General features: G+C 35.9%; 1 protein-coding gene across 2 annotated transcripts; it reads right to left on the reverse strand.

The window, feature by feature from the left end:
- Nucleotides 1–1654: 1654 nt before the first annotated feature.
- Nucleotides 1655–22015, reverse strand: LOC132311625 (gamma-tubulin complex component 2). Of its 2 annotated transcripts, none has more exons than XM_059809627.1 (21): nucleotides 21706–22015; nucleotides 21355–21413; nucleotides 21103–21148; nucleotides 20295–20429; nucleotides 19985–20116; nucleotides 11813–11896; nucleotides 11636–11734; nucleotides 11285–11376; nucleotides 6584–6656; nucleotides 6358–6510; nucleotides 6129–6248; nucleotides 5937–5990; nucleotides 5319–5402; nucleotides 5112–5186; nucleotides 4889–5020; nucleotides 4162–4287; nucleotides 3968–4075; nucleotides 3475–3537; nucleotides 3294–3368; nucleotides 2379–2581; nucleotides 1655–2027 (listed from the first exon to the last, which is right to left on the reverse strand). In XM_059809627.1, the coding sequence occupies exons 1-21, from the start codon at nucleotides 21781–21783 to the stop codon at nucleotides 1904–1906; spliced, it is 2115 nt and encodes a 704-aa protein (XP_059665610.1). In that variant the 5' UTR covers nucleotides 21784–22015; the 3' UTR covers nucleotides 1655–1903. The 2 variants fall into 2 exon arrangements, with proteins under 2 accessions (XP_059665610.1, XP_059665611.1); XM_059809628.1 differs by having other exon boundaries at nucleotides 21090–21148; nucleotides 21706–21727.
- Nucleotides 22016–23971: the final 1956 nt, after the last annotated feature.

Genomic DNA, 23971 nt, shown 5'->3' on the forward strand with positions numbered 1-23971 from the left:
GTCGGATGCATCCTATTGTTTTATGTGAGTGGAAAATGACGATGATGTCCTTAACTATGATGACGTTGTCATGATTAATCTCATACTTAGCATAAATTTAGTACGCCTTTGATTCTCGGACTTCATATCACATCTCTCTGAGTTTTCTGTAACATATGAAGACAGGTTGTGGAGCCTGCACTACACATACAAAACTACATGATGTCTTTTCCGTACTTATATGAGGGTCAATTACATCTTCGATGCACGAGTGTTTGCGTCGATGATGTTGCGATATGCGCACACGGTATCCATTTTTGCTCCTAGATCAGTGATTATTTTTTATTTGAACAAAGAGTCATTATTTTTTATCTTAACAAGAATCACATTCACAAATAGCTATATCAATTATAACTAATATAATAAAAAATAATAATTTATTAAGAGAAATGCCTTGTGATAAAAAAGATTGAAAAAATAAAATTCAATTTAAGGATCTGTGATAATAAATTGCTTGTCCAATAGTTACATAAAGATTATCACAGGCCTACCTATGTCTTAGCCTATGATACCATTAATTCTTAGCGTTACAGGGCAATCAGTTACAGCAGTTCATAGAATTGTTACTGTTTTTGCCAAGTTTACAGGGCAATCTCCCAATGTGACTGATAATGTTATGTTTGGGAGCACTGAATTGGCAGTTTTGATTTGAAATTGGAATAAATTTAGTTAAAATTTTGAAATACATTTGTTTCAATTCTAATTCTAAGGCACCGATTCGGTGCTCTCAAACACAACATAAATGTAAATGTAAACGTAAAGCTTAGTATTCTTAACATTATGCAATTCACCAAAGATACTCTCCCCCTGTCGGGTATCTTGGGACCACATGAAACTTCTCTATGGTATTTCTTCTCTTTCTGATTCCATTTGGTACAATTCGATATCTACTTTTCTTGAGAGGGAGAATTTTTGGGTTGTGAAGATGCCTTCCTCAATATCTTGGTGCTGAGTGTTGCTGATACAGTCTCTAATAGGGGTTGGGAGTGGTACGAGTCATTCTGTAACCATTAGAGATTGATTTATTGATCAATCCATAATCAATCTCCCTCCCAGAATAGGAATTATAAATTATTAGTTACATAACATGCTTATTGATCAATCCATAATCAATCTCCCTCCCAGAATAGGAATTATAAATTATTAGTTACATAACATGCATCCGCACATGCACAACGCACAACACTTCCAATTCGAATGAACCCAGTGCACGATACGCGTGAAAACACACCCAATACGTTCTCCTTCACATGGGTTGTGCCTAAATTACCATTAAGTTTTTATTTTACTATATGATATAATTAATATACATTTGGAGTCGTTCCCCAAATCCTAATGTAAATAGTGCATGTTCTATAAATGGAATACCAAGATAATGTGGTAAGTTGAGAAGCCAAATTTCGGACATGGCTAGTTCCATCGACTTCCCAAACAGCCCCCAAAAAGTAGATCCAAACAGACTTGAATTTGGCACAGCTTAGCAAGCTTCAGAGGAAAAGGTTTATGTTCAATTTGGAACACAGCCCCAAAAAGTAGATCCAAACAGACTTGAATTTGGCACAGCTTAGCAAGCTTCAGAGGAAAAGGTTTATGTTCAATTTGGAACAGCTTAACAAGCAAGAACAGAATTGTATAAAACGACACATTACATTTTTGAAGTCAAACCGCAAAGCATTATCTGGTCATCACAATAATCTGTAAAGATTTTTCCTTTTCTCTTTCAGTATACTCCACAAATGACACATTAAAGATTCAAAAACAACACAAACTAGAGGCAAACAACCATACAAGATGAGAATAAACGGAAAATATATCCTCATGGGGAACATATCTACATCCTGCAGAGGAAGGAAATCATAACTTATTAGTCACCTCCACCACCCAGAATCAACTGCGCAAGATGAGTCAAATATGGTTCTGCGTGGGAGCTACTGCTCAAAATTGGTCCCAAACTATGAAGCTCGGAACTAAATTCCCACTCAAATTTCCTGCAAAAAGTTGTCTAAATTAGAGAGAGAGAGGGAGTAGGGATGTCAATTGTGGAACGCCATCCCCATCCCCGTCCAAAACCGTTTATTAAACATGGCGGGGCTGGTTTTGTAGAGTACTTTCGTAATTGTATTATGAATCTAACGAAAGTAAATAATGAAACAAATTTTTAACAGCAATAATAATTCTATTTAACCATGCGGGTTTTGGAGTACTTTCCCCATCCCCGCCCCAAAACCATTTAATCAGCCCCCTAACCCATTCTAAATGGGGTGGGTACCTGACGGAGCGGGGTATTTTGCCATCCCAGAGAGAGAGAGAGAGAGTTCTATTGATTTATTCTAACATACCGAATAGAATTAGTGACCGTTGCATTTTCAGGGGTCAGTATTAGTGACTGAGATGGCTTCCGCAGTTTCAATTGCTTAAGTTTTTCCATCCTAAGTGAACCATCCGAAAGTGCATCTGTTTTGGGAATCTCAATGGAAGATGAAATAAACCACTGTGTTGCTGATGCATATTGAAGGCATATCAATTTTAGCCTCTCCACCTTCTGCATTTTGGAAACTCACTTATGAGAACCACAGAACAAATACCAACACAGAATAGAAAACCATGCTACCTCATTAAGATATAGTCACATCAATACCGTCTTACCGACAATAAACTAAAATCAAGGACAGGAAAATTATCTTTGGAATGATCATATTAAAGGTCGGCCGAGAAGAAAAGAACTCTACTGATTGACTGAAGCAGTTTCTGGAGCAGAGATTCTACTACCTCGCCCTAGCAACTACAAGATACATCTGGTGTACGGAATCCCAGATTATGACAAGGGCTAATGGCTATGCAAAAATTTTGCAGCACTAAGATATTTATAATAATAATAAGAAGAAATGAAATAAACATTAGTTCTATAGAATGTATAATTTGGTTACAAATCAGCTCTGGTTCCTGGGCTGTGTATAAAAAATGGTTCTGAGAGATCCTTGAATATTCTCTACCTTCAGAATGAAGTTCCAACTCTCATATGCAGCCTTCTTTTGGGTTTAGTAAGAGGCCAAGTGAAATATATATAAAAAAAAAAAATTCAATATATTATAACCTTTTGACGTACTAAATCAGTTCAAAGATTTGACATCCAAATAGCACTACATCTGACAGAATGCTGAATAATGGCATTTTAAGACTATCTTTGTCGTTTACCTGAAGGAAACTTATTAGATACACCAAGTAATACTAAAAACCCATGAGTCATGACTAACCTTGAGAAGGACGGGCAGAAGAAGCAAACATTCTCTCAAACACTTATCAAGGAAAAAATCATGAATCTGGATAACCTGATTCATCAAAAAAATCTAGGTTAAAAATTTGTGAAAATGAGTGCAAGCACACAAACTGAGCATTCAATAGTATGTTATGTCCAAGATAAGACTGCATCTGTACCTCATCTATGCTCTTTGCAGTTTGAAGTCTAGTATGCATCACATGCCAATTCGGTTCAAGAACCTGCAAACATGAGGTAATGATGTGAAAATCATATTACCACTGCGGACCTCAAAACTCTGCTAAAAGATTTGGAATTGGAGATAAGAATATAGTGAAACCAAGACCAATGTTTTGGGAATTTAAAATGATTTTGCAGATTTCCGTTCTTTTACCAGCAAATAAAAATTACAAGTGGATATAAAACTAGCAGTTCAATGAACAAAATAGCGCAATTAACAACCAACAACACCCCCCCCCCCCCCCCCCCTTCTCCAAAAAAAAAAAGCCAAACGAAAGTAAAAGTTTATGTAGAGATAAAAAAAAAAAAAAAAAAAAGAAGAAGGGAGGTTAACAAAACCAAAACATCAAATTGGTAAACTATGTTACTTGTGCTATAACTCCTGTTTGCAAACATTCATTATTTATACAGAGAGAGAGAGATAAAACTTGCCTCAAATGTCAGATAGTGTAGCAGACTATTAATAAATTTAAGCATGCTACGACACAACAAAGATGATACAGAAATTGCAGTTCCTTTTATGTCGAGTGGACGGACGGCCTACAAAAATAGAACATAATTGAATAAGAGCAAAGGAAGCAGGAGTTATATGACAACAATTAATGAACAAGATTTCAGGTCTATACTTGATGCACTTGCCATGCTCCACAAAGCTGGCGGTTCACATGCTTACAGTGAAACAGGAAGCGGAAAATCAACTGGTATTTTGTTAAAGCTTTTCTTGATATAACAAGGGACAATGGCCATTGAACCTGAAACAAATAAACCATTTACAACAAAATAACGACAACCAGTTGTGACAAAGTAGTTATTTGCGACAGGACTATATTTCTTGTGGATGAAACAACAAGCATAAGCTGAAACCATCCAGAATTCTTCCAGATACAGAGAAGGTGCCATTCTGAAATGCAATCCTTGAAGTAAAAAAAAAAAGATTGACAACCTCGTTTACAACTACCACTACCAGACAAGAAATGCAATCCTTGAAGTCATGTCATGAGGAGGGATAAAAGAGGAATTATGTACATACTAACAGGAAATAAGGCCCTGTTTGAAAGGGTCTCACCAAAGACAATAACTTAGGAAAACACATCAAATTAAGCAATTCACATCATCTATCCATCACATATATTGGACAAGAGGGCCTATCACATTGGTTATGAAAATAATAGAGCACGATATTATTTCAAAGCAAATCACATTTCAGAACCCACCAATTGAAAATTTACTATGACTGTTAACCATACCTTCATGACAGTATAATTTTATCTTTTAAGGGAAGATTCAAAAAATAAGACGAGGTTGAAAATAAAGGATAAAAGACATAAAGACACAACGCCTATAAGAACAGACCTTGTAGCTCAAAGAAAATGTTTCCAGGCCGGTAATGTTTACTGGTTCCTCTAAATCATTACTATCAGAAGCAGTCCGGCTGCTTTCAAGATCTTTGAGTGTGCTCAACCTTTGGAGCAAAGTAGATCTTTCCTGAAAGCAAGATGGTAAATTCGTAACATAAGGATTGCAAGAATAAGTCCACATCATCTCGGTACAAGTATGGAGAGAATCAGTCACTAACCACACAACATGTTAAGTCCTCATGACAAGGATCTGCTGCGGCGGCCGTGGTGCGCAACGCAAGGTCCAGTAGAGACTATAAAGTCAAAAGCATAGACTCAAATTTCTGAGTTATCCACTGCTTCAAGTGGCTACCCTTGTTTTATCCAAACCAGAGATAAAAGAAATTTACATAATTAGCCACTAAGCGAGACCACAAAGACCATACCTGCAGCTTCTCCCCAGAAATCTCATCAGGCCTTTTTGCAAGCTCATCTCGAGCTATATCCATGAAATGAACCAAGAAATCGCCCTGTCAAATTGATACATGGTAAAAAAGTACATGTAGTCCAATAGTATAACAAACACTTCAAATTAAAAGAAGCCACACGAACCCCCCCTCCAAACCAAAGGGAAAAAAAGAAAAAGAAAAAAAGGCTGGGCCTGTTTGCTTAATAGCTTTGGATTCAGGTTTGGTTACATGTTTGATCATAAGAAATAAGACAAAGATGCCTACTTATAAAAAAGAAAAGAAACAATAGGCAAATGCCTTCGATATTTTAGACTGAAACCATATATCCAATCAGCATAGCACATCAACTTTTGGACCTAAAGTTCCATACAAAAAAGCCAGTAGTATTAGCTTTCTGTCTTACTATATATCAGTTTAGAATGTGATGAAGAAAAATGAGCTCAAATTCTGAGCCAGATCCGTCAACCCATCGAAAATAAATGGTTCTGCTAGCCTATTATTCATAAGCAGAACGAGCCCCCTATTCCAAATTTAACCTGATAATACATAGTCAGTGACTAACTTCCTTTTATGGCTTCACTGACTAACATATACCTGATCAAGAAGAAGATAGTGCTTTATAGACCGCAGCTTTCCTATTAGGTCATACTGCATCAATGAAAAAAACAAATTTTATCAACAGAAGAATCTGATACTAAATGGACATGCACTTGCCACAAATAGGAGCTAAAAAGAACACTAAGAAAAAAGCCTAGAAAATCTTCAGAGGCACAATGGGAAGCTCACCTTTTCTTTAATGAGATTCAAGAGCTCACCACTGGCAAAATCATAAGCAGTCTTTATACATTCAAGGTAATGATGATTTGAACCGAAGCTCATCAATTTTGAATTTTCTGACACTGGAACCTATCAACAACAGACTGGTCAACAGCATGCGCTGACAACAGAAAGGGATAAAAGATTAAAAAAAATGATGATACCGAACAATGTATCAAAAACATGGTCACAGCAGAACCTGAACATTGTGCCCACATTCTCTCATGACATTTAAATATTTTCCTGTGGTCAAAATTGTTCCAGCGGCATTTGCAAGGAAGCTAGGAATATCGTCCTTGAGGCTGTAACGTTGTTGCCAATACTTAGCATCGTAATCTTGGGTGAGACTCTCCTATTGAAATAAGGAAATGTAAGCATCTAAAACAGGATTATATTGCACTAATACATATGGAAAAAAACACTACCTTTTGGAGAGATTTGTTTTCAGCAATGAAAAATTCACCATAAGGATCATCAATCACTCCTTCATACACCCACCTAATATAAATTGGTTAGAGTGGAACAAAAGACAACAGTAGAGAACACATAAGTCCACAGGAACCCAAATATAAAATTTTAAGACAATTTTGCCATGCTGCATGACAACTGACAATAAATGAAATACTAAGGCCAGTTTGGCAACCACAGTTGCTTTGTGCTTTTGCTTTCATCCAAAGCGAAAGCAATGTTTCTGCTTTTAGAGTGTGTTCAACACTATTTAGAAACTTGTTTGGTAACATAAATTTGTTACAAGATTTTTAGAAGCAAAAACATGAAAGCATGTTTGGTAAAAAGTGTTGGAAGTTCAAAAATTTGAATGGTTAGTTAAAAATGTTATTTTAGAAAAGAAATTTTTTTTTATGAACAGTGCTTCGCTACAGTGCAGAAGCAAACAAAAGCATCATTTTGATGCTTCCGATGTTGGCCTTAATTTTGGAAGCGCTTCGGTACTATTCAAAAGCACAACAAATATTACCAAACATGCTTCGTGCTTTTGCTTCGCTACAATACGCTAGCAAAAGCAAAAAACACGAAGCAAAAGCACAAGCCAAACAGGCCCTAAAATTTAAAATACTACATTTCTGGTTTGAGAAGAAGCTGAAAGTTTCTTCTCCGATATTTATGATTTATGGTATGATCATATTGAAATACTCTTACTCCAACAATGAATGCACAGAAAACTCGTCACTATTTTGAAAAACAAGAAATATTATCTTCTTAAGATGATGGTCAAAGTATGGAAGAGAATACCAGGACAAACTTAAATTATTTCACTTTCTGTTAAGGTTTCAATAATAATAGGGATAGAAAGCTATTGTTCTAGTTACTTGTACATCTTATTCATTTGATAGGTCATTTTGATAAGAATTAAGGATTTGAATGACTTATGAAACTCAAACTAATTTTCACTTATACCAGTTTTCTTTACATGCATTCTAAGAAAGTTAGCATTGGTATTAACAAGGAGGAGAAGAAAAAAATGAATCAGTAAGAAGAGAATGCGCAAGTAAGGATTTAAAATGCAAATACGTTTTCTTTCCAAGTACACTACAAATAGCTTATATAATGAATTTATTGAACGGAACAAAAACTTAATTTAACAGGTTTGAAAATATGGTCGATTTAATACTTCAATTAGAAATGCTAGAATAATTAATTATAATTTGAAAGTTTAATAGTGTGGTGTAATTCAAACAAGAATGTCTTTCATGTGTCACTGAGCAAGCCATTTCTTTTGGTTTAAGCCTTTAAGGAAATGAGGCTACAAAATTTTCCTTTATACAAAAGACCCCAATATGTTCCTTACGTCTAGTGTATATAGGTAAACATAGTTTCATTCAATATACTTCCTTTTCACATTCCAAAATCAGTAAGATGATGACATCATCAGATATATGCACTGCTCAACTAATGAGAATTTCGTGTGAATCCATTTGGTGTAATTACTTGGGGAAAATGAAGATTCTTTTAAGTAATTGGAACAAAACTTAGTATTCTCATACATTATAACAACTAAACCCTCCGGAGCTCTTTTAACTCCCATACTAAGAATAAAAAGAACTTCAATTAGTAAAGGGTGAAAATCATTTTACTTTTACTTATATTGTATATCCTGGCAATTTTCAAATATGATATTTAGTCATATCTAAATATTGGATAAATGATAAGTTGAAAAAATAAAAAATAAATCAAATATGACCTTCTGATTGTGTTACAAGGTTTATGATCATAGAACGAATGAAACAATTTCTCAAATGCTAGATTATGTTGCCTAATGATCTTTTTTAGATAAGTTTATGTTGCCTAATGAATATTGTATAAATTTTGGATGCCTCGTGAATAATTTCTCAACCTCTTCTATACACCTCATCCAGAGAGTTGCCTTTTAAATAAAATCGTTGGCTACCAGCCTACCAGCCAAAGCTATAAATTACCAAAAGGTATGTTTTAAATGGCCTTACAATGTATATTTTCCAAACTGACACACACCCCAATAATTCCATGCATTCAAACAATTAAAGGAACATCTTCATATTAACTGCAATTAATGGAATGTTATCAAGTGATTTCCAAGACTTGATGAAGGCTACACTACATTGACATATACAAATCTGGGAAGAACCTTTGTTAGATACAACATGGCAACGTATTGAATGCTAAATGCGATACAAACCATAAGAGGTTTGAGAAAGAGCAAATTCAAAGAATATGGTCAATTGATTCGATATTGGTACAGCAAATTGTGACTCTCATTAAGTGCCATTTGGTGGTGTTGTTACAATGAAAAAAAAAAGCTTTTATCGGTAGAGCTGCCAAAAAATTATTGTTAGTAAAATCACAAAAAGCATGTTAGGTGTTTGGTGACCCATCATATAAAGTACTTTTCACAAATAAAGTACTTTTAAATTTGTTGAAAAGCAATACCAAACGGGCTATAAGTCTTATTTAGTGTTCCCCATAAGCTGCTTGTCAGGTCTTATCTATGTTCTTATTAGTCTTGCGTTTCAAGGGTGTTTTTGTAATTTCATCTTAATGCACATGGACTGCAGTGATGGTCCATGTGTCAGTTACGTTATTGAACTTCTATATATGTTTTATTATATGCTTTCAATGGATTTGGAAGTCAAGTTTCAAAATTTGGAGTCAGTCCTTATTAGAGTATGAGATATCAAGTGCTGGTCACACAACACCTGGATGTAGGTATGAGAAGTGTCTGACACATCTTGGTTGGATATAGTTATGCATGAAACTCTCTCATTACACTTCTTTTCTTACATTTTTTGCTTCAAAAGGAGGGAGTATCCACAACAAAGTTTGTGTTACAAAAAAGCACCATTTTATCCTAGAAAATAAAATTGATAAATACTACACTTAAGCACATAACAACACCGGCCACACATACTTGAGCCTATATATCATAACGAGACATCCGATGGACTGTATATGTAAGATTCTAACCATTACTCTATCAATTCAATAGAACCAGTTCAGAAAATTTCTGAAATTTTTTGAAGCTTTATTAGAATCTTGTGATGCAACTATACCAACGTGCACGATGCCTAAAGGAATTTAAATGTGATGCCTACATAGGTTTGGACACAAAACTTGTAGAAGATTGCTTCGTCAAACGTGTCCGATATCTAAACATCCAACATAGAAACTGTGGGTCACATACCCAACAAGGAGAAAGGATTATGGAGATATGTTCCTAATTCAACATAAATTCATAATAAGTGAAGTACCTGGGTTCAACAAGTAAAATACTAAAAACATTTGGAAGCTTCATCCTACTCTAAAGTGGAGGTAGGAAGAATTAGACTTCTGGTAATTGATGTAGGTTTTTAAGTACAAATATTTGGTGATTTGATTAGTTCAAGATCTAAAACAACTCTTCCATCTGATATGCATACCAAAACATGTCAACCCCATTAATGGTAAACCCCACTGAACAGACAAAAGTAAGCATATGCCTTTGACACACCATGTTGTTAAACTGGCACTAGATGTGCTGGGTAATTGAAACTATCCTTTGAATTCAAAGACCGCATCCAATTAGATGGACGCGGTAACATGACCTGAAATGTCCTGGGAATGTTCAATAGACAAATTAGATTAAAAAATGGCGCATTTGCTAGGATGTATAGGCAAGATCTTTATAATAATGCATCGCAGATTTAATATTTCCCTGAATCCCGTATCTAGATATACTCCTAGATCCTACATGCATAGCGAAATACAACTAAAATAGGTCAATGAACAGCTAAATGGCGAACCCTTGACGCTTGCACACAAGTAGCCAAAGCATTGAGCAAAATAGACTTGCTCTTTACACAGCTAAAATTTATTTGATTTTCAATATTACATCAACATAGATGCTCTCATTAGAAGATCTGATAAAACCTTGTAACGTTAAGAGGACAATAAAATTGATGATGGCCCACATGCTTAACATAGAAGATGCAGGATCTTTACAATTCAGTGTTATATAAAGAGATTTAGACTCGAGAGTTAGAGCTTGCTATGATATAGCTTAAAGGAGTTCAGGAATTAGATAGAAAAGAATTTAGGATTAGAATTACCATTTAGAAGGACCATTTGAGAAGTGTTAAGTGTTTTATTCAAAGTAGAAAATTTGGTGTTTCAATGACACAAATTATGAGTAAGAGAAAGAAAACCCCTCTTTATAAACTTGCCTCTTGCAATCACATTCACACTTGGTTCTTTCTGAGCAATCACGCCCTATAAGCACGAAATTTGAAGTGGCAACTTCTAGATAGATTCTGAGGAATGTAAACCCTCTATATAAATTTGAAAAGGAAATTACTACTGCTCTTCTTAGTAACTTGTGAACCCTAGAAATAGTGAACACTGTAGAATCAAACTAGTCCCAACCATTCTACAGTGTAAACCCCAGAGAAAACTCGAAAATAACTCAAAAGATGAAAAACTCAAAGCAAAGCAACTATACAACCAGAATATGACTCTTGAACACATCTAAGTAGATAGAAACCTCCCGCTGCACCCCACACCATCTTACAGCTGCCATGAAAGAATTAAATTTGTAACTCAAAACACTCGACCCTCTCTTGTGCACTTAGGTATTACCATTATTTTGTATTAAGTACCTTTCTAATATGCCAAGATATGCAGAGCTTGCGGATTGTGTCAACTTTTCCAGCAATGACCTCACTGCATGGTCGCCAGCCATGGCCTTGGCCTGGAAACAGATATACAAGTACCAAGAGAAACAAATGTCAATCAGTTGAGAAATACAGCTGATAAATTTTGAATTCCATAGAGAACAGGTGTTAGAGGTGTTCCACATCGGATCCGGATGGGAAGTGAAATGGGTGTAAATGGGTGGGTATACAGCACTACCCAATAGCTTAAGTCTTTGGGTTAGAGGGCAAGCGCCCGACCCGTTACAGTAGGAGTCTAGAAGTACACAAAAATTACAATAACATGTCATCTTGTACCTGGCTCTGCAAGAGGTTAAGAATCGCCGAACCAGCAAAATTATTGGCTGAAGCTTTCTCTATTGCTATGGACAAAGCTCGCATTGACCCCATCATTGGCTGCATTACATAGTTAATAAATCATTGGGGGGAGATCCTGCAATGAAAGGGTAGCAATGATTTTAGACACAGTTAAACCTGACAATAGAACCATAATCCTTGTATGGAAAGTCTTCCCAGTCGAAATTGATGTTCAAGCTGTGCCACCATGGCCTGGTAATCCTGAAAAATATATTAAAGATAGTGATATTTAATCTGCAGTGGGGAAACATATCAATAATGTGGCAGCACATGTGCAAACAAATTTTAACGCATCATCAAGATCCAATGCAAATCAGAAGAGCAAGTTGCCAAAAAAGAAACACCTACCCTCTTTCATAATTAGAAAATAGCATTTAACTATAACAAATAGGATATATAGGATGCACATATCAAGTATAAAAGCCATGTTTATCCAAAGAGAAAATTCCAGAAAACAGGCAACAACATTCAGCAGCACCGTACCGATAAACAAGATGCAGGTGCAGCAAGATATGCGATTCATCAATGATAAGTAAATCATATCCATAACTTATTCACTTTACAATCCCCTTATTTACCTTGACAAACAAATGACACTGTATAAAATCTACTCTCGAATAAACAGTCCAACGGGGTGTTCCTGGAATATATTAGTCCCCTCGTTGAATTTCGCTGCATATCGATTGCATTTCACAGGTTTTAGGGGCAATCATGTGGAGAGGCTAGTACATGAAAAGGGTACTGCTCAATATTTTTATTAAATCTTGCTAGAATTCTTCAAATCCTTCATCTTACTAAGTTGTGGATTTTGTTAACACAATTGAGCTGTTCTATGACCACTTTTTTCTTGGCTTCTAACCATAATACTCTCTGGGTAGTACTCCAGTTGTTGTGTGGATACGTTATACACTAGTGCAGCCAGTGAGGGAGGTGGGCTGAGTCGTGTAGGGACTCTTGGAGATAACCCCTCTCCTCAGATTAGTTATAAAGTTGGATGGGAATAATCATTTGGCTTTCTCACAGTCTTCTCTATTATCAAATGAAAATAGTATCATGGGTGGAAACCTGGCAGGCCAAATAAGAAGCCGAATCATCAAACCCTTCTTACAATCAGTGAGTCAAGAAAAATTCATTGGTGATTTCTTGGTTACTACTATATATGCAACCACACATAAGTCAGGGTTATCTTCTTAATGCAACCCATCCCATTTGGACTGCAACATTTTAGACCTATCCACATTGGGAGATGATGACTAGGATTATGAAATGAAATAAATAAATAAATAAAGTAACTTGGTAAAATTGGCGTACTCAATTTGAGAGCCTGACTATCATTATATACAAGCGGAAAATTACATATATGGAAAAGAGAATAAAATCAAATCAAAATAAAGAGAATAAAATCAAATCAAATCAAATCAAAATAAAAATAAAAATAAAATCCCTAAAAATTAGCCTATATTGAAGACCCAATAAATCTGCCATAATCGTTGAGTCAACTTATAGATAAGATTTCCAACACTCCCCCTCAAGCTGGAGCAAATATGTTGACTAAGCCCAGCTTGACGATGGAAGACTAGAGAAGAGAAGGCCCAACAGACTTTGTGAACACATCTGCAGTCTGTTCTGAAGAAGGAATAAAAATAGGATTAATGATACCCGATCGAACCTTCTCTCGAATAAAGTGAATGTCTACCTCAATATGTTTCGACCTTTCATGTAAAACAGAATCAGAAGCAAGCATAATGGCTGATTTATTGTCACAAAACAGCCTTAAAGAACCTTTCTGTACAAGACCCAACTCTCCCAAAATTGATTGAAGCCAAAGGAGCTCACAAGTACCTTGAGCTATAGCTCGGTATTCAGCTTCAGCAGAGGATCTAGAAACAACAGCCTGCTTCTTACTCTTCCATGATATGAGATGATTACCATAGAAAGTACAGAAGCCAAAGGTAGAACGTCTATCTGTCTTACATCCAGCATAGTATGCATCAGTAAAGCATGAGAGTCCAGACTGATTTCCTGAGGCATAGAACAGACCAAGACCAGGGCACGACTTAAGGTACCTCAAAATATGGTAGACTGCATCCATATGAGCTGAGCGAGGGGCATGCATGAATTGACTAATCACACTGATAGCAAATGTCAAATCGGGCCTTGTGTTAGTCAAGTAGATAAGACGACCTACTAAACGTTGATACACGGATGGATCTGGAAGTAATTCCCCCGACTCAACAGAGAGTTTAAGATTGGGGTCCATAGGAGTGGAAGCGGGTCGACACCCAAGCATGCCAGTATCTTGAAGAAGATCCAAAACATATTTTCTTTGAGATAAAGAAATTCCACGACGGGATCTAGCAAAACCTCAATTCTAAGAAAATATCGAAGAGGACCTAAGTCCTTCACATCAAAGGACTTTTGAAGATGAAGTTTCGCCTGAGCAATCCCTGAAACATCATCACCTGTGATAATGATATCATCCACATATACCAATAACATAATGCAACGACCATCAGAGCAACGTCGAATAAAACAAGTATGGTCTGAGTGGCAGCACACAAAGCCCAAGGATAAAACAACATTTCTGAAACGACTAAACCAAGCTCTAGGAGATTGCTTCAGACCATAAAGAGACTTCCGTAGCCTACAGACTTTCCCAGCATACTCCCCCTCAGCCCGAAATCCAGGGGGTGGATCCATATATATAGTCTCAAGTAAGTCTCCATTAAGAAATGCATTCTTGACATCTAACTGATGCAGAGGCCAAGAATGGGCAGCAGACAAGGAGACAAGCAGTCGCACAGACGTCAACTTAGCCACTGGAGCAAAGGTAGCACTAAAGTCTTTGCTCGGAATCTGAGTAAAGCCTTTTGCCACCAACCGAGCCTTATACCGATCAATAGAACCATCGGCTAAGTACTTCACATTAAAGACCCACTTGCAGCCAACCGTTTTCTCCCCAGAAGGTAAAGCAACAAGTTCCCATGTATTATTATGGTGTAAAGCATCCATTTCTGTTGTCATGGCAGACACCCAATTGGGATCCTGGAGGGCTTCTGACACAGATCGAGGAATAGAAACGGTCCCAATCTTGCCCAGGAAGGATTTATATGCACCTGAAAGACCATCATAGAAATAGGGTGGTTAGTGCTACTAGAAAAACCATACCAATTAGGAGGATGACGATCACGGGTAGGATAACGGGAGGTACGCTCAGGAATTGTAGGAGCAATAGTAGAAGGAGAGTTACTTGGACCTGGTTCGGAAGATGATTCTGGCAGGGGAGGTTGAGTGCGATGGCGACGAGAGTAGACCTGCAAAGGTGGAGGGGAACCCTGCATGGATGGAGAAGGAGATTCCAGGATAGTGTGATTTTCAAAGAGAGGAACAGGACGGGTAATAGGAGAAATCTCCTTCTCCAGATCACAAGAGAGAGAATACTGTACCACAGAATTAGTACTATAAAAAAGAACAGTTTCATGAAATGTCACATCAAGAGAATGATACATATGTTTGGTCACAGGATCATAACAACGATAGCCCTTTGACATAGCAGAATACCCCAAGAAAATACACCTAATAGATTTATCATCAAGTTTATGATGAGAAGGACTACGGTTATGAACAAAACAAGTACAGCCAAAAACACGAGGCAGAAGGTGAAACAATGTATAATCAGGCTGGAGAATCTGAAGTGGTGCCTTACCACCCAAAACTCGACTGGGAGTACGATTAATCAGAAAAGCAGCTGTAAGAACAGCCATGTGCCAATAGAATTTAGGCACATGCATACCACTCAGAAGACATCGGACCACAGACATAAGATGACGGTTTTTGCGTTCAGCCATGCCATTTTGCTCAGGAGTATAGGGGCAAGTGAGTTGATGTAAAATCCCCTTTTTATTAAGTTCAGACCGGAACTCATTCGAAACATATTCTCGTCCATTATCAGAACGAATATTACGGACAACAGTGTTATACTGGGTTTTGATCATTTGAAGAAACTGGGTAAATAAAAGAAACACATCAGATTTCTTTTTCAATAAATAAACCCAAGTACAACGAGAATAATCATCAATAAATGTCACATAATATCGATGTCCAGAGAAAGCAGTAACTGGGGAAGGGCCCCAGACATCAGAATGAATAAGATCAAACATACTAGGAGCACGACTAATATGAGAAATATAGCTAGTTCTAGTATGTTTAGAAAGCTCACAAACTTCACATTGAAACTTATGGTCCTTACATGCTTTATTTAACGAAGGAAACAATAGACATAGATATTGAAAGTTTACATGCCCCAAACGTGCATGCCACAGACTAAAAGTGCGAAAAGAAACATCATAAACACTAGAAATAGGTAGGACAGAAGCTTGAAGACTCATTCCTGGTGGTTCCCCAAAGTAGTAAAGCCCATCACACTCATAACCCCTGCCAAAAATCCTCTTCGAACAAAGGTCCTGCAACAAACAGTGATCTGGTAAGAATATAACTGCACATTGGAGGTTTTTTGCAAGCCGGCTAACAGATAAAAGGTTAAAGGCAAATTTAGGTACATGAAGGACAGATGAAAGAGTAATATCAGGAGACAGACAAACATCACCCTTACTGTGAATGTAAGATGTAGAGCCATCCGCAAGATACACAGATTGGGTAACAGGTATGACATTAGAAGAAAAACTGATAACTCACCAGTCATGTGATCATTGGCCCCAGAATCCGAACCCAAGTAGGCTGCTTGGCCTTAACATGAAATGCAGTAGGAGTACCTGTAGCAATAGTTGCAGTGGGAGTAGTTGAAGGAGCACTAACTCTAGAAGCAAGGGAGCCAAGCTGGTCTTGGATATGCCCAATCTGAGACTGAAGCTGGCTCAGTCCAGGAAATACAGTAGATCCACCAGTAGAAACAGGAGTTTCTGCAACAGCCGCAGTACGAGAAGAACCAGTTCCAGATAAACAGTTCTTAGAAAATTTTTGCTTCAGTTCAGGATGAAATTTGAAGCAACGAGCCTTAACATGTCCAACCCCTCCACAATGGTGACAAATAATCTGACCTCCAGAAGCTCGTGATCCAAATTTGGCTGCAAAAGCCATACTATCCCCAGCAGGCTCAGACACTGGTACAGGAACAATTGAGGGCTGAATTAAACGGTGTCTGCGTGCTTCACCATCAACAGTAGCAAAGGCTTCCAACAGGGATGGCATTGGTGATGCATTCAAGATCTAAGACTTTAGTGGTTCAAATTCTGGGCGTAATCCCATCAAAAACTGATAGGTATGCTGACGATCAAGACGTTTGACAAGAAGAGAGGCTGCCTCAGAAGGAAATTCACTGAAAGGCTCATATTGAGCTAGTTCCTCCCAACGAGATCTCAAATATCCAAAATAATCAGTTACAGACAAATTCAGGCCTTCCTGCGAGGCCTTAGCAATATCTTGATATAATTCAAAAATACGAGCATCGTTCCTAGAATGAGCATACATTTGATTCAAAGCAGTCCACAAGTCATTAACAAAGTCATAAAACATGAATATATTATAAATCCGTTCCTCCATAGAATTAACCATCCATCCTAAAATGGTGCAATTGTCCATGTCCCACTGAGCATATTTAGGATCTTTAACATCTGGCCTATTTTCAGTACCCAAAATCCACCTTGATTTGCCTTTTCCACCAGCATAGAGGCGAAGGGAACGAGCCCAGGATGCAAAATTACGGCCATTCAACAGCACACTAGTAACTCGTTGAGCCGGTGTGTGTTGCGCCGAAAAGAGAGTTTCTTTATTATTACTTGATTCAGCCATAATATTAAATACATCAATTCAACAGATTACCAATAATTTCAAATAAATGAGGAATAGACCTAATTTTGATCAAACCAAGAAGCCGGAGACACGGCGGTCTGATCCAAAAATGCTGCCGAATATCCCGGCAGCGCCAAAAAATTACAAACACGTCTTCTGACCCTTAGTGCATGAAAAAGACTAAGGGAATACCCCTACAAAGGTCGAACCTAGAGGAGATTGACTCCCCCTAGGACTGTCGCAACAACGACCTGAAAAAGAGAGAAGGTCTGTGAAAAAAAAAAAATAGGGAAGGGGCTGTAACGAGATAGAGAGAGATATTAAAAGAGGCGGTGAAAAAGAGAGAGATGGGGGAGGCGTAGGTTTGAGGCTCTGATACCAAAAAGTAACTTGGTAAAATTGGCGTACTCAATTTGAGAGCCTGACTATCATTATATACAAGCGGAAAATTACAAATATGGAAAAGAGAATAAAATCAAATCAAAATAAAGAGAATAAAATCAAATCAAATCAAATCAGAATAAAAATAAAATCCCTAAAAATTAGCCTATATTGAAGACCTAATAAATCTGCCATAATCGTTGAGTCAACTTATAAATAAGATTTCCAACAATAAATAAAGTTCATGAGACTAGCCAAAGGGGTGTACTATTCATAAGAATTGTGCCAAGCTTAACAATCTTACAGGAGTTAGAATATGATCAAGATTTCAGGCAGATTGTGCAAGTAACAGTGTCAAATTTCAGAAGTTGATATAAAAGGAACAATTGTATGATTTTTTTAACTGGCTTAGAATGTTGTATGAGCAAATTCGTGTTCAGGTATTTGACAAAGATTCCTTTCTTCCTTGAAACAGGCTTATACATATGTTACAAGTAGAAGTGGTATGCTGCATACATTAACCCACAATTGATTCACGTTGGTCAATAAACTTCAAAAGCATACTAGATTATAAGTAATGGCGGTATGCTTCATACATTAAACCATAATTGATTCGCATTAGTCAATACACTTCAAAAATAAACTAGACTGGGAAGAAATCACCGCAACAATAAAGGTGATAGTTCTAAGGAGGACAAACAAAAGTCAATATTCTATGAGAAGAAAGTGATAGTTCTAAAGAGGACAAACAAAAGTCAATATTCTATGAGAAGACAAGACACACCAAAGAGCATTGTTGTAAGCTTCATGGTTGTTCCACTGAAGGTTGTGGACCATCTAGTTCTGCAGATTCACTTCTTTTTTTTTTAATAAGTAAAAAATGTATTAAAGAGTGTTCAAAAGGGGAATGCATCCCTCAAAAGCTACAAAAGACCAAAAAGTGCCTCTAAACCCTCAAATAACCCAAAAGATCAACACACCTCTATGGATTTACAATTTCCCCCTAGAACCCAATAAAATAGGGTGCTAATAATGAACAACTTCAAAGCCCCAATAGGATTTTCCTTTCCTTCGAAAGATCTCCTATTTCTCTCTAGTCATATACACCACCAAACGCATGAAGGTCAAACCCTCCAGAAATCACGGACTTGAAACCCCACTGTACAACCTTTCCAAGCCTCAATCAAACATCTGGAGGACCTGGGCATAACCTACTGATACCCAAACAAACCCAGCATCAAAATCCAGCAATCCTACGCCACTGGGCAATGCAAAAGAAGGTGATCAACCGTTTCCACATCATTCTTGCACATATAGCACCAATTAACCACAATCTGTCTCCATCTGATCAACCTTTTCTGGGGATTCACATGCTCATATGTTTGAGAGAATAGAGGCTTTATCTCACCCTAGCAGTGCTGATGCAGTTAATCTTGCCACGGAGGAGGTGCAAAATCTTATGTATTTAACAAGCCAACTTAATACCTTCCTACTTTAGCTTCTACTACCACTTCTTCCAACTTTGCTTGTCCATGTAAATTTGAATTTGAAAACAGAAAAGGAGAAAAAGTACCACAAACATTCCTTGTCAATCAGTACCTCAAATGAACCCATGTCTTTTAAAAATTAGAATTAAATCACCGATATATATATATATATATATATATATATATATATATATAGAGAGAGAGAGAGAGAGAGAGAAAGATTGGTCTTGGCAGCACATAATGAAACCATGCTGGATGATTGCAATATTGGATCTCAATCGTCTAAAAACAATGAATAATATTGAAACTCATAGTACAGGTATTGGATTGAGTTCCTGACAAAATAAGTCAATGATGATATTACATTTGAATTATAAAAAATAAATCATTGTTTTATCATCCGTCTTCTTTTCATTAAGCTTTTGTAGAAACAGTAAAGCAAGTAGCATTAAAGTCAGCTAAAATTTCAATTTCCACAAAATAAATGACCTAGGTGATGAACAATACGCAAACAGATAATTGGAAATGACATTCTAATTACAGGTAAAAGAAAGTGTTGACTAGAATGCAGCAAAAGTTTAACAACCGACTTACAAGACCAAAAAAAACCTACTAGAAGGAGTGCTCTTAGTGCAGCAGAAAAGGAATGATTAACCAGGCCAGTCTTGAATTGGGACCTTGACTCCACAAACTGATTAATCAACACATAGCTCTCACATAAAGGGAATATCCGTTTCGCTGATTCCTGCAATGATATGTCATGATCCAAAAAACTTAAAACTAACACTTAATGAGGCCTTATGAAAGCCTCAAGCCAATCATCTAGAAACATACTAAAGTACAACAATAACAACCAATATATATATATATATATATACATACATCAAATAGCTACTCTTTATACAAACATTTTAAAGATTTACCTGAATTGCTAAGTCCATAGATGCATCAATCTGGAAGGTAATGTTGTCCTCCTTCCCTCGTACTCTCTTGATTGAAATGTACCGTCCTTCAATTCCAACCAAAGCAGACAACAGATCATCGATAACAATCAGTTCCTACATATCAAATGAACACAGTAACGTCATAGGCTCTTAGTTAGAACCAGATTACAAAACAGGTAATTACTTTAAAGTTCAACCACGGTTCAAAAAACACAATGCATTAAGGATTTAAAGCTAATGTTAACTCTAACTTTTATATCCAATAATGCTTAAAGAAGGATTGTTTCTGTTTCTCTCTTCTTCTTCTCTTTCTCTCAACAAATAAAACACACACACCCATCTCAAATAAAACTTGAACCATGCATCTTGCCCCTGACAAATAAATTTATCAGTTTACTAACGGTTGTAAATTTACATAAACGACCTGTTTTTCCTATTCAAGTCCTAAAAATATATCCCCCCATATATTTTTGACCAAAGGTACTTCGGTTAGAGAGGAAAAAAAAAAAAAGAAAGAAAAAAGGACATACCGGTCATAATATAACAATAGTATGAAATGTGAGGTGCACGTGACCTTTACCTGTCCATTTTCTAACGGACAGAAAACATTATGGGACGATTTGCAGGGTCTTACAAAAGCATAGAGGTTATTTGGCAAATTGATTGTCCATGGGGTTATTTGAAAATGTGAAAAGTTCAAAGGAATGTTTTACATTTTCCCCAAATAAAAAATAAAAAATAAAAGTTTGCATAATTTTGTTTATTCATGGATACCTGTAAATCATACCTGAACTGAAGCATGGTAGCAACCTATGGCCTTCTCCAATCCAGGACTGTTTAACACGTAATTGAAGCAAGCATATACAAAATCAATAACTATGATCACAATGTAATTTATTGTTCTTATTATTAAAATTAAAAGCATGATAATCTCAATCAATTGAAAAGGAAAGGGAAAAAATAAAAAACAGCTATAACATTATCCGAATTCATGTAATTAACACTAATACAAAACAAAACAAGTCGAATTGGTACGCACCCAAACGAATCCATAGAAAAACCCTTTGATTCAGCTGTTCGAGAAGTAGACTTCGTTTCCTGAATGAATTTTACCACATTACTCTTATCAGAAAAACTTAGCATTTTCCAATTATTCAAAATTGCGGAGCAACAAACCAGAAAACAATGAAAACCTCTTTCCAATACTACACATAATCAACCAAAGAACTAAGCACCACTGATTCAAGATCTAATTTTTATTTATTCTTTATTTCCATGTAAAATTAAGCAGAACTCAATTATATCCAGATAAATGTATGGGTGGGTGTAGAGAGAGAGAAAGTGAGTGAGTGAGAGAGAGAGAAATGAGAAACTGAGGCAAGATTAGAACCTGGAGAAATCGACCAGTTAGGAAGGGTCTTTCAACGTTCCATCGAGGAGTTGAAGGGCACGAAGAAGTCGAATCCATTGAACAGAAAACCCTAACAAATATATAGAGATATGTGTGTGTATATATATCTGTGTGTGTATGTGTGCGTGTGCCTGAACTCTGAAAAACGAAAATGATAGTATTATGAGATCACATATTTAGAATTTGGAAGTGGCAAAAGCAGAAGAGAGAGATCCCGCCAATTTCTCACAAATAAATCTGTGAGTAAACCCTTCAATTTATTTTTTCCCCATTTCCTTGCCAACAAAATAATAATATTATTTTAAATGAAATGTGTTCGGAATAAATTGGAGTTTAATTTAGGAGCAATTTAGGATATACAACATCTTTAAAATTGATTGACTAGACCGAACGGAAATCACGTGATATTGTTAAGGTCTATTTTGATACTAATTTGGAGTACATTAAATCGAATATGATAGATCTGAATTATTAACTAAATATAAATATATTTTTTCAATTGAATCGGGTAAAACCTTTTACCAAATATATAAATATAAATATAATTTTTTTAAAATGAGAAATGAATATGTTAGAATCAAAGTTATAATTATAGTTAGTTGTATCGCCGATACATACTTATTGTCCGATTCGTAATTATTTTTTAAGAGATTGATACCGCAATAACAATCATTATCGCAACTAATCCCACAATTGAAAGCCACAAGTATAATTCAATTTCCGCAAAAAACCACTTGATGAATGTCAGAGCCAGAGTCGCTGCTTTTTTCAACACCAATGCTTTTTGTAGTAGTTGGAAAATCATGCTTCAAGAAAAAAATACATGTACAAGAAGTGAAATAGACTGAAATCATATAATTGAGCAAGTAGCACTCACATATTTATGATGGTGGCACATGTTCATTACTAATGTATAGAACCGTAAATAGAATCAGACCGACCTAGTTTTTATGGTTGGATTCAGTTTGATTCTTTCAATTATTTAGTTATGATTATACAGTTTTAACGATCTAATTTTGGTTTAAGTTTCTTAGACACCGCTGTGATCAATTTACTTATAGCTTAACTCGTAATTAGATTGTACCAAATTAGATGGTACCCTAAGTTTAAAAAAAAAAAGAAAAAAACAACTACTATTGGTAACTTTTTCTTATAGGTAAACGCGCCAAATCCATAAAATCAAAATATTTTTATGATCTAAGAACATTACATTTAAAGAGCATATGACATAGTGGGGTATCATATTATTCTAAAACAAATGTGGAGGAGTTGGTTCAATACATTCGTTTTTTAATAATAATAATAATAAATTATTTCCAATTATCAACAAAAATAATGAATATATAATAATTGGGAGTACTAAATATTAGGTATCTCCGATTATTCAATATTTTTTTTTTTTTAGAGTTTATTTTTATACAATTTTGTTATAATTATATTCATTTCAAATAATAAAAAATAAATTTTTAAGGTAGGTAACAAAAAATTCATTTTAGAATCTAAATAGTCAAAATCTCAACTTCCAAAATGCCCTAAAAGTTGAGTCCCGTAAGCGACATGCAAATGCTAATGGAAACTTTTATATTTTAACAGTATAAATTTATAATTGAGCTCTAGAATGTTTGAAAGAATATGGAGTCTTGTACAGAGACTTGAAAGATTTTAGAAGATTATAATTTTACAAGCTGAAGAGACTTTTAGATCATCAGGGACTTTTTATATAAATATATTTGCCTTAAAAAATCACTATGGAGTATATAAATAGGTGGGGTTGATGGTAGTATATTAATCTCCTAAAATGCATCTAATGCCAAAAAGTTGTCATACCGGTCCATCGTCAATTACTCATCACACCAACAAAACCCAGAAAAAACAAGCCAAGACAGTTATTTATATTTATAAATTTATCTGCTACAGATGCATAAACTATAAACTAGGGCAGCATAGTCTTGTAATTCCATATGTGATTGAACCCTTTTTTGGGCTGCATATAACCAAATTTTTACACTTGCTTAAACCAATTTAGTGGTTATATTAGCGTTGTTACTTTTTATTTTGGGAAAATTACATATAAATGGAGTCAAAATTTCATATTTACTTAGAGACTGAGTCAAAGTTCCATATTTCTCTAAAATGGATTGCTGAGGTGGCACATGATTTTTTACTGTTTAAAAAATTGTGGTGCCTAAAATGCCCTTCTCTAATAAAAAAGTAGTACCTTCAGTTCAAAAAAGTAGTACATTCA

Source organism: Cornus florida, unplaced genomic scaffold (assembly GCF_030987335.1).
Source record: "Cornus florida cultivar Cherokee Brave unplaced genomic scaffold, ASM3098733v1 CherokeeBrave_3.0.0_Hap2_Chr06, whole genome shotgun sequence".
NCBI classification, from domain to species: domain Eukaryota; kingdom Viridiplantae; phylum Streptophyta; class Magnoliopsida; order Cornales; family Cornaceae; genus Cornus; species Cornus florida.

Excerpts from the sequence above, each read along its gene's own strand:
- LOC132311625 (XM_059809627.1), bottom strand. The coding sequence starts at position 21,783 with ATGGATTCGACTTCTTCGTGCCCTTCAACTCCTCGATGGAACGTTGAA. Across the intron at positions 6,249-6,357 it reads AATGTGGGCACAATGTTCAG|GTTCCAGTGTCAGAAAATTC; the intron begins GTTCTGCTGTGA and ends TGTTGTTGATAG. Across the intron at positions 2,582-3,293 it reads TTCTGCCCGTCCTTCTCAAG|AAGGTGGAGAGGCTAAAATT; the intron begins GTTAGTCATGAC and ends TCCAAAATGCAG.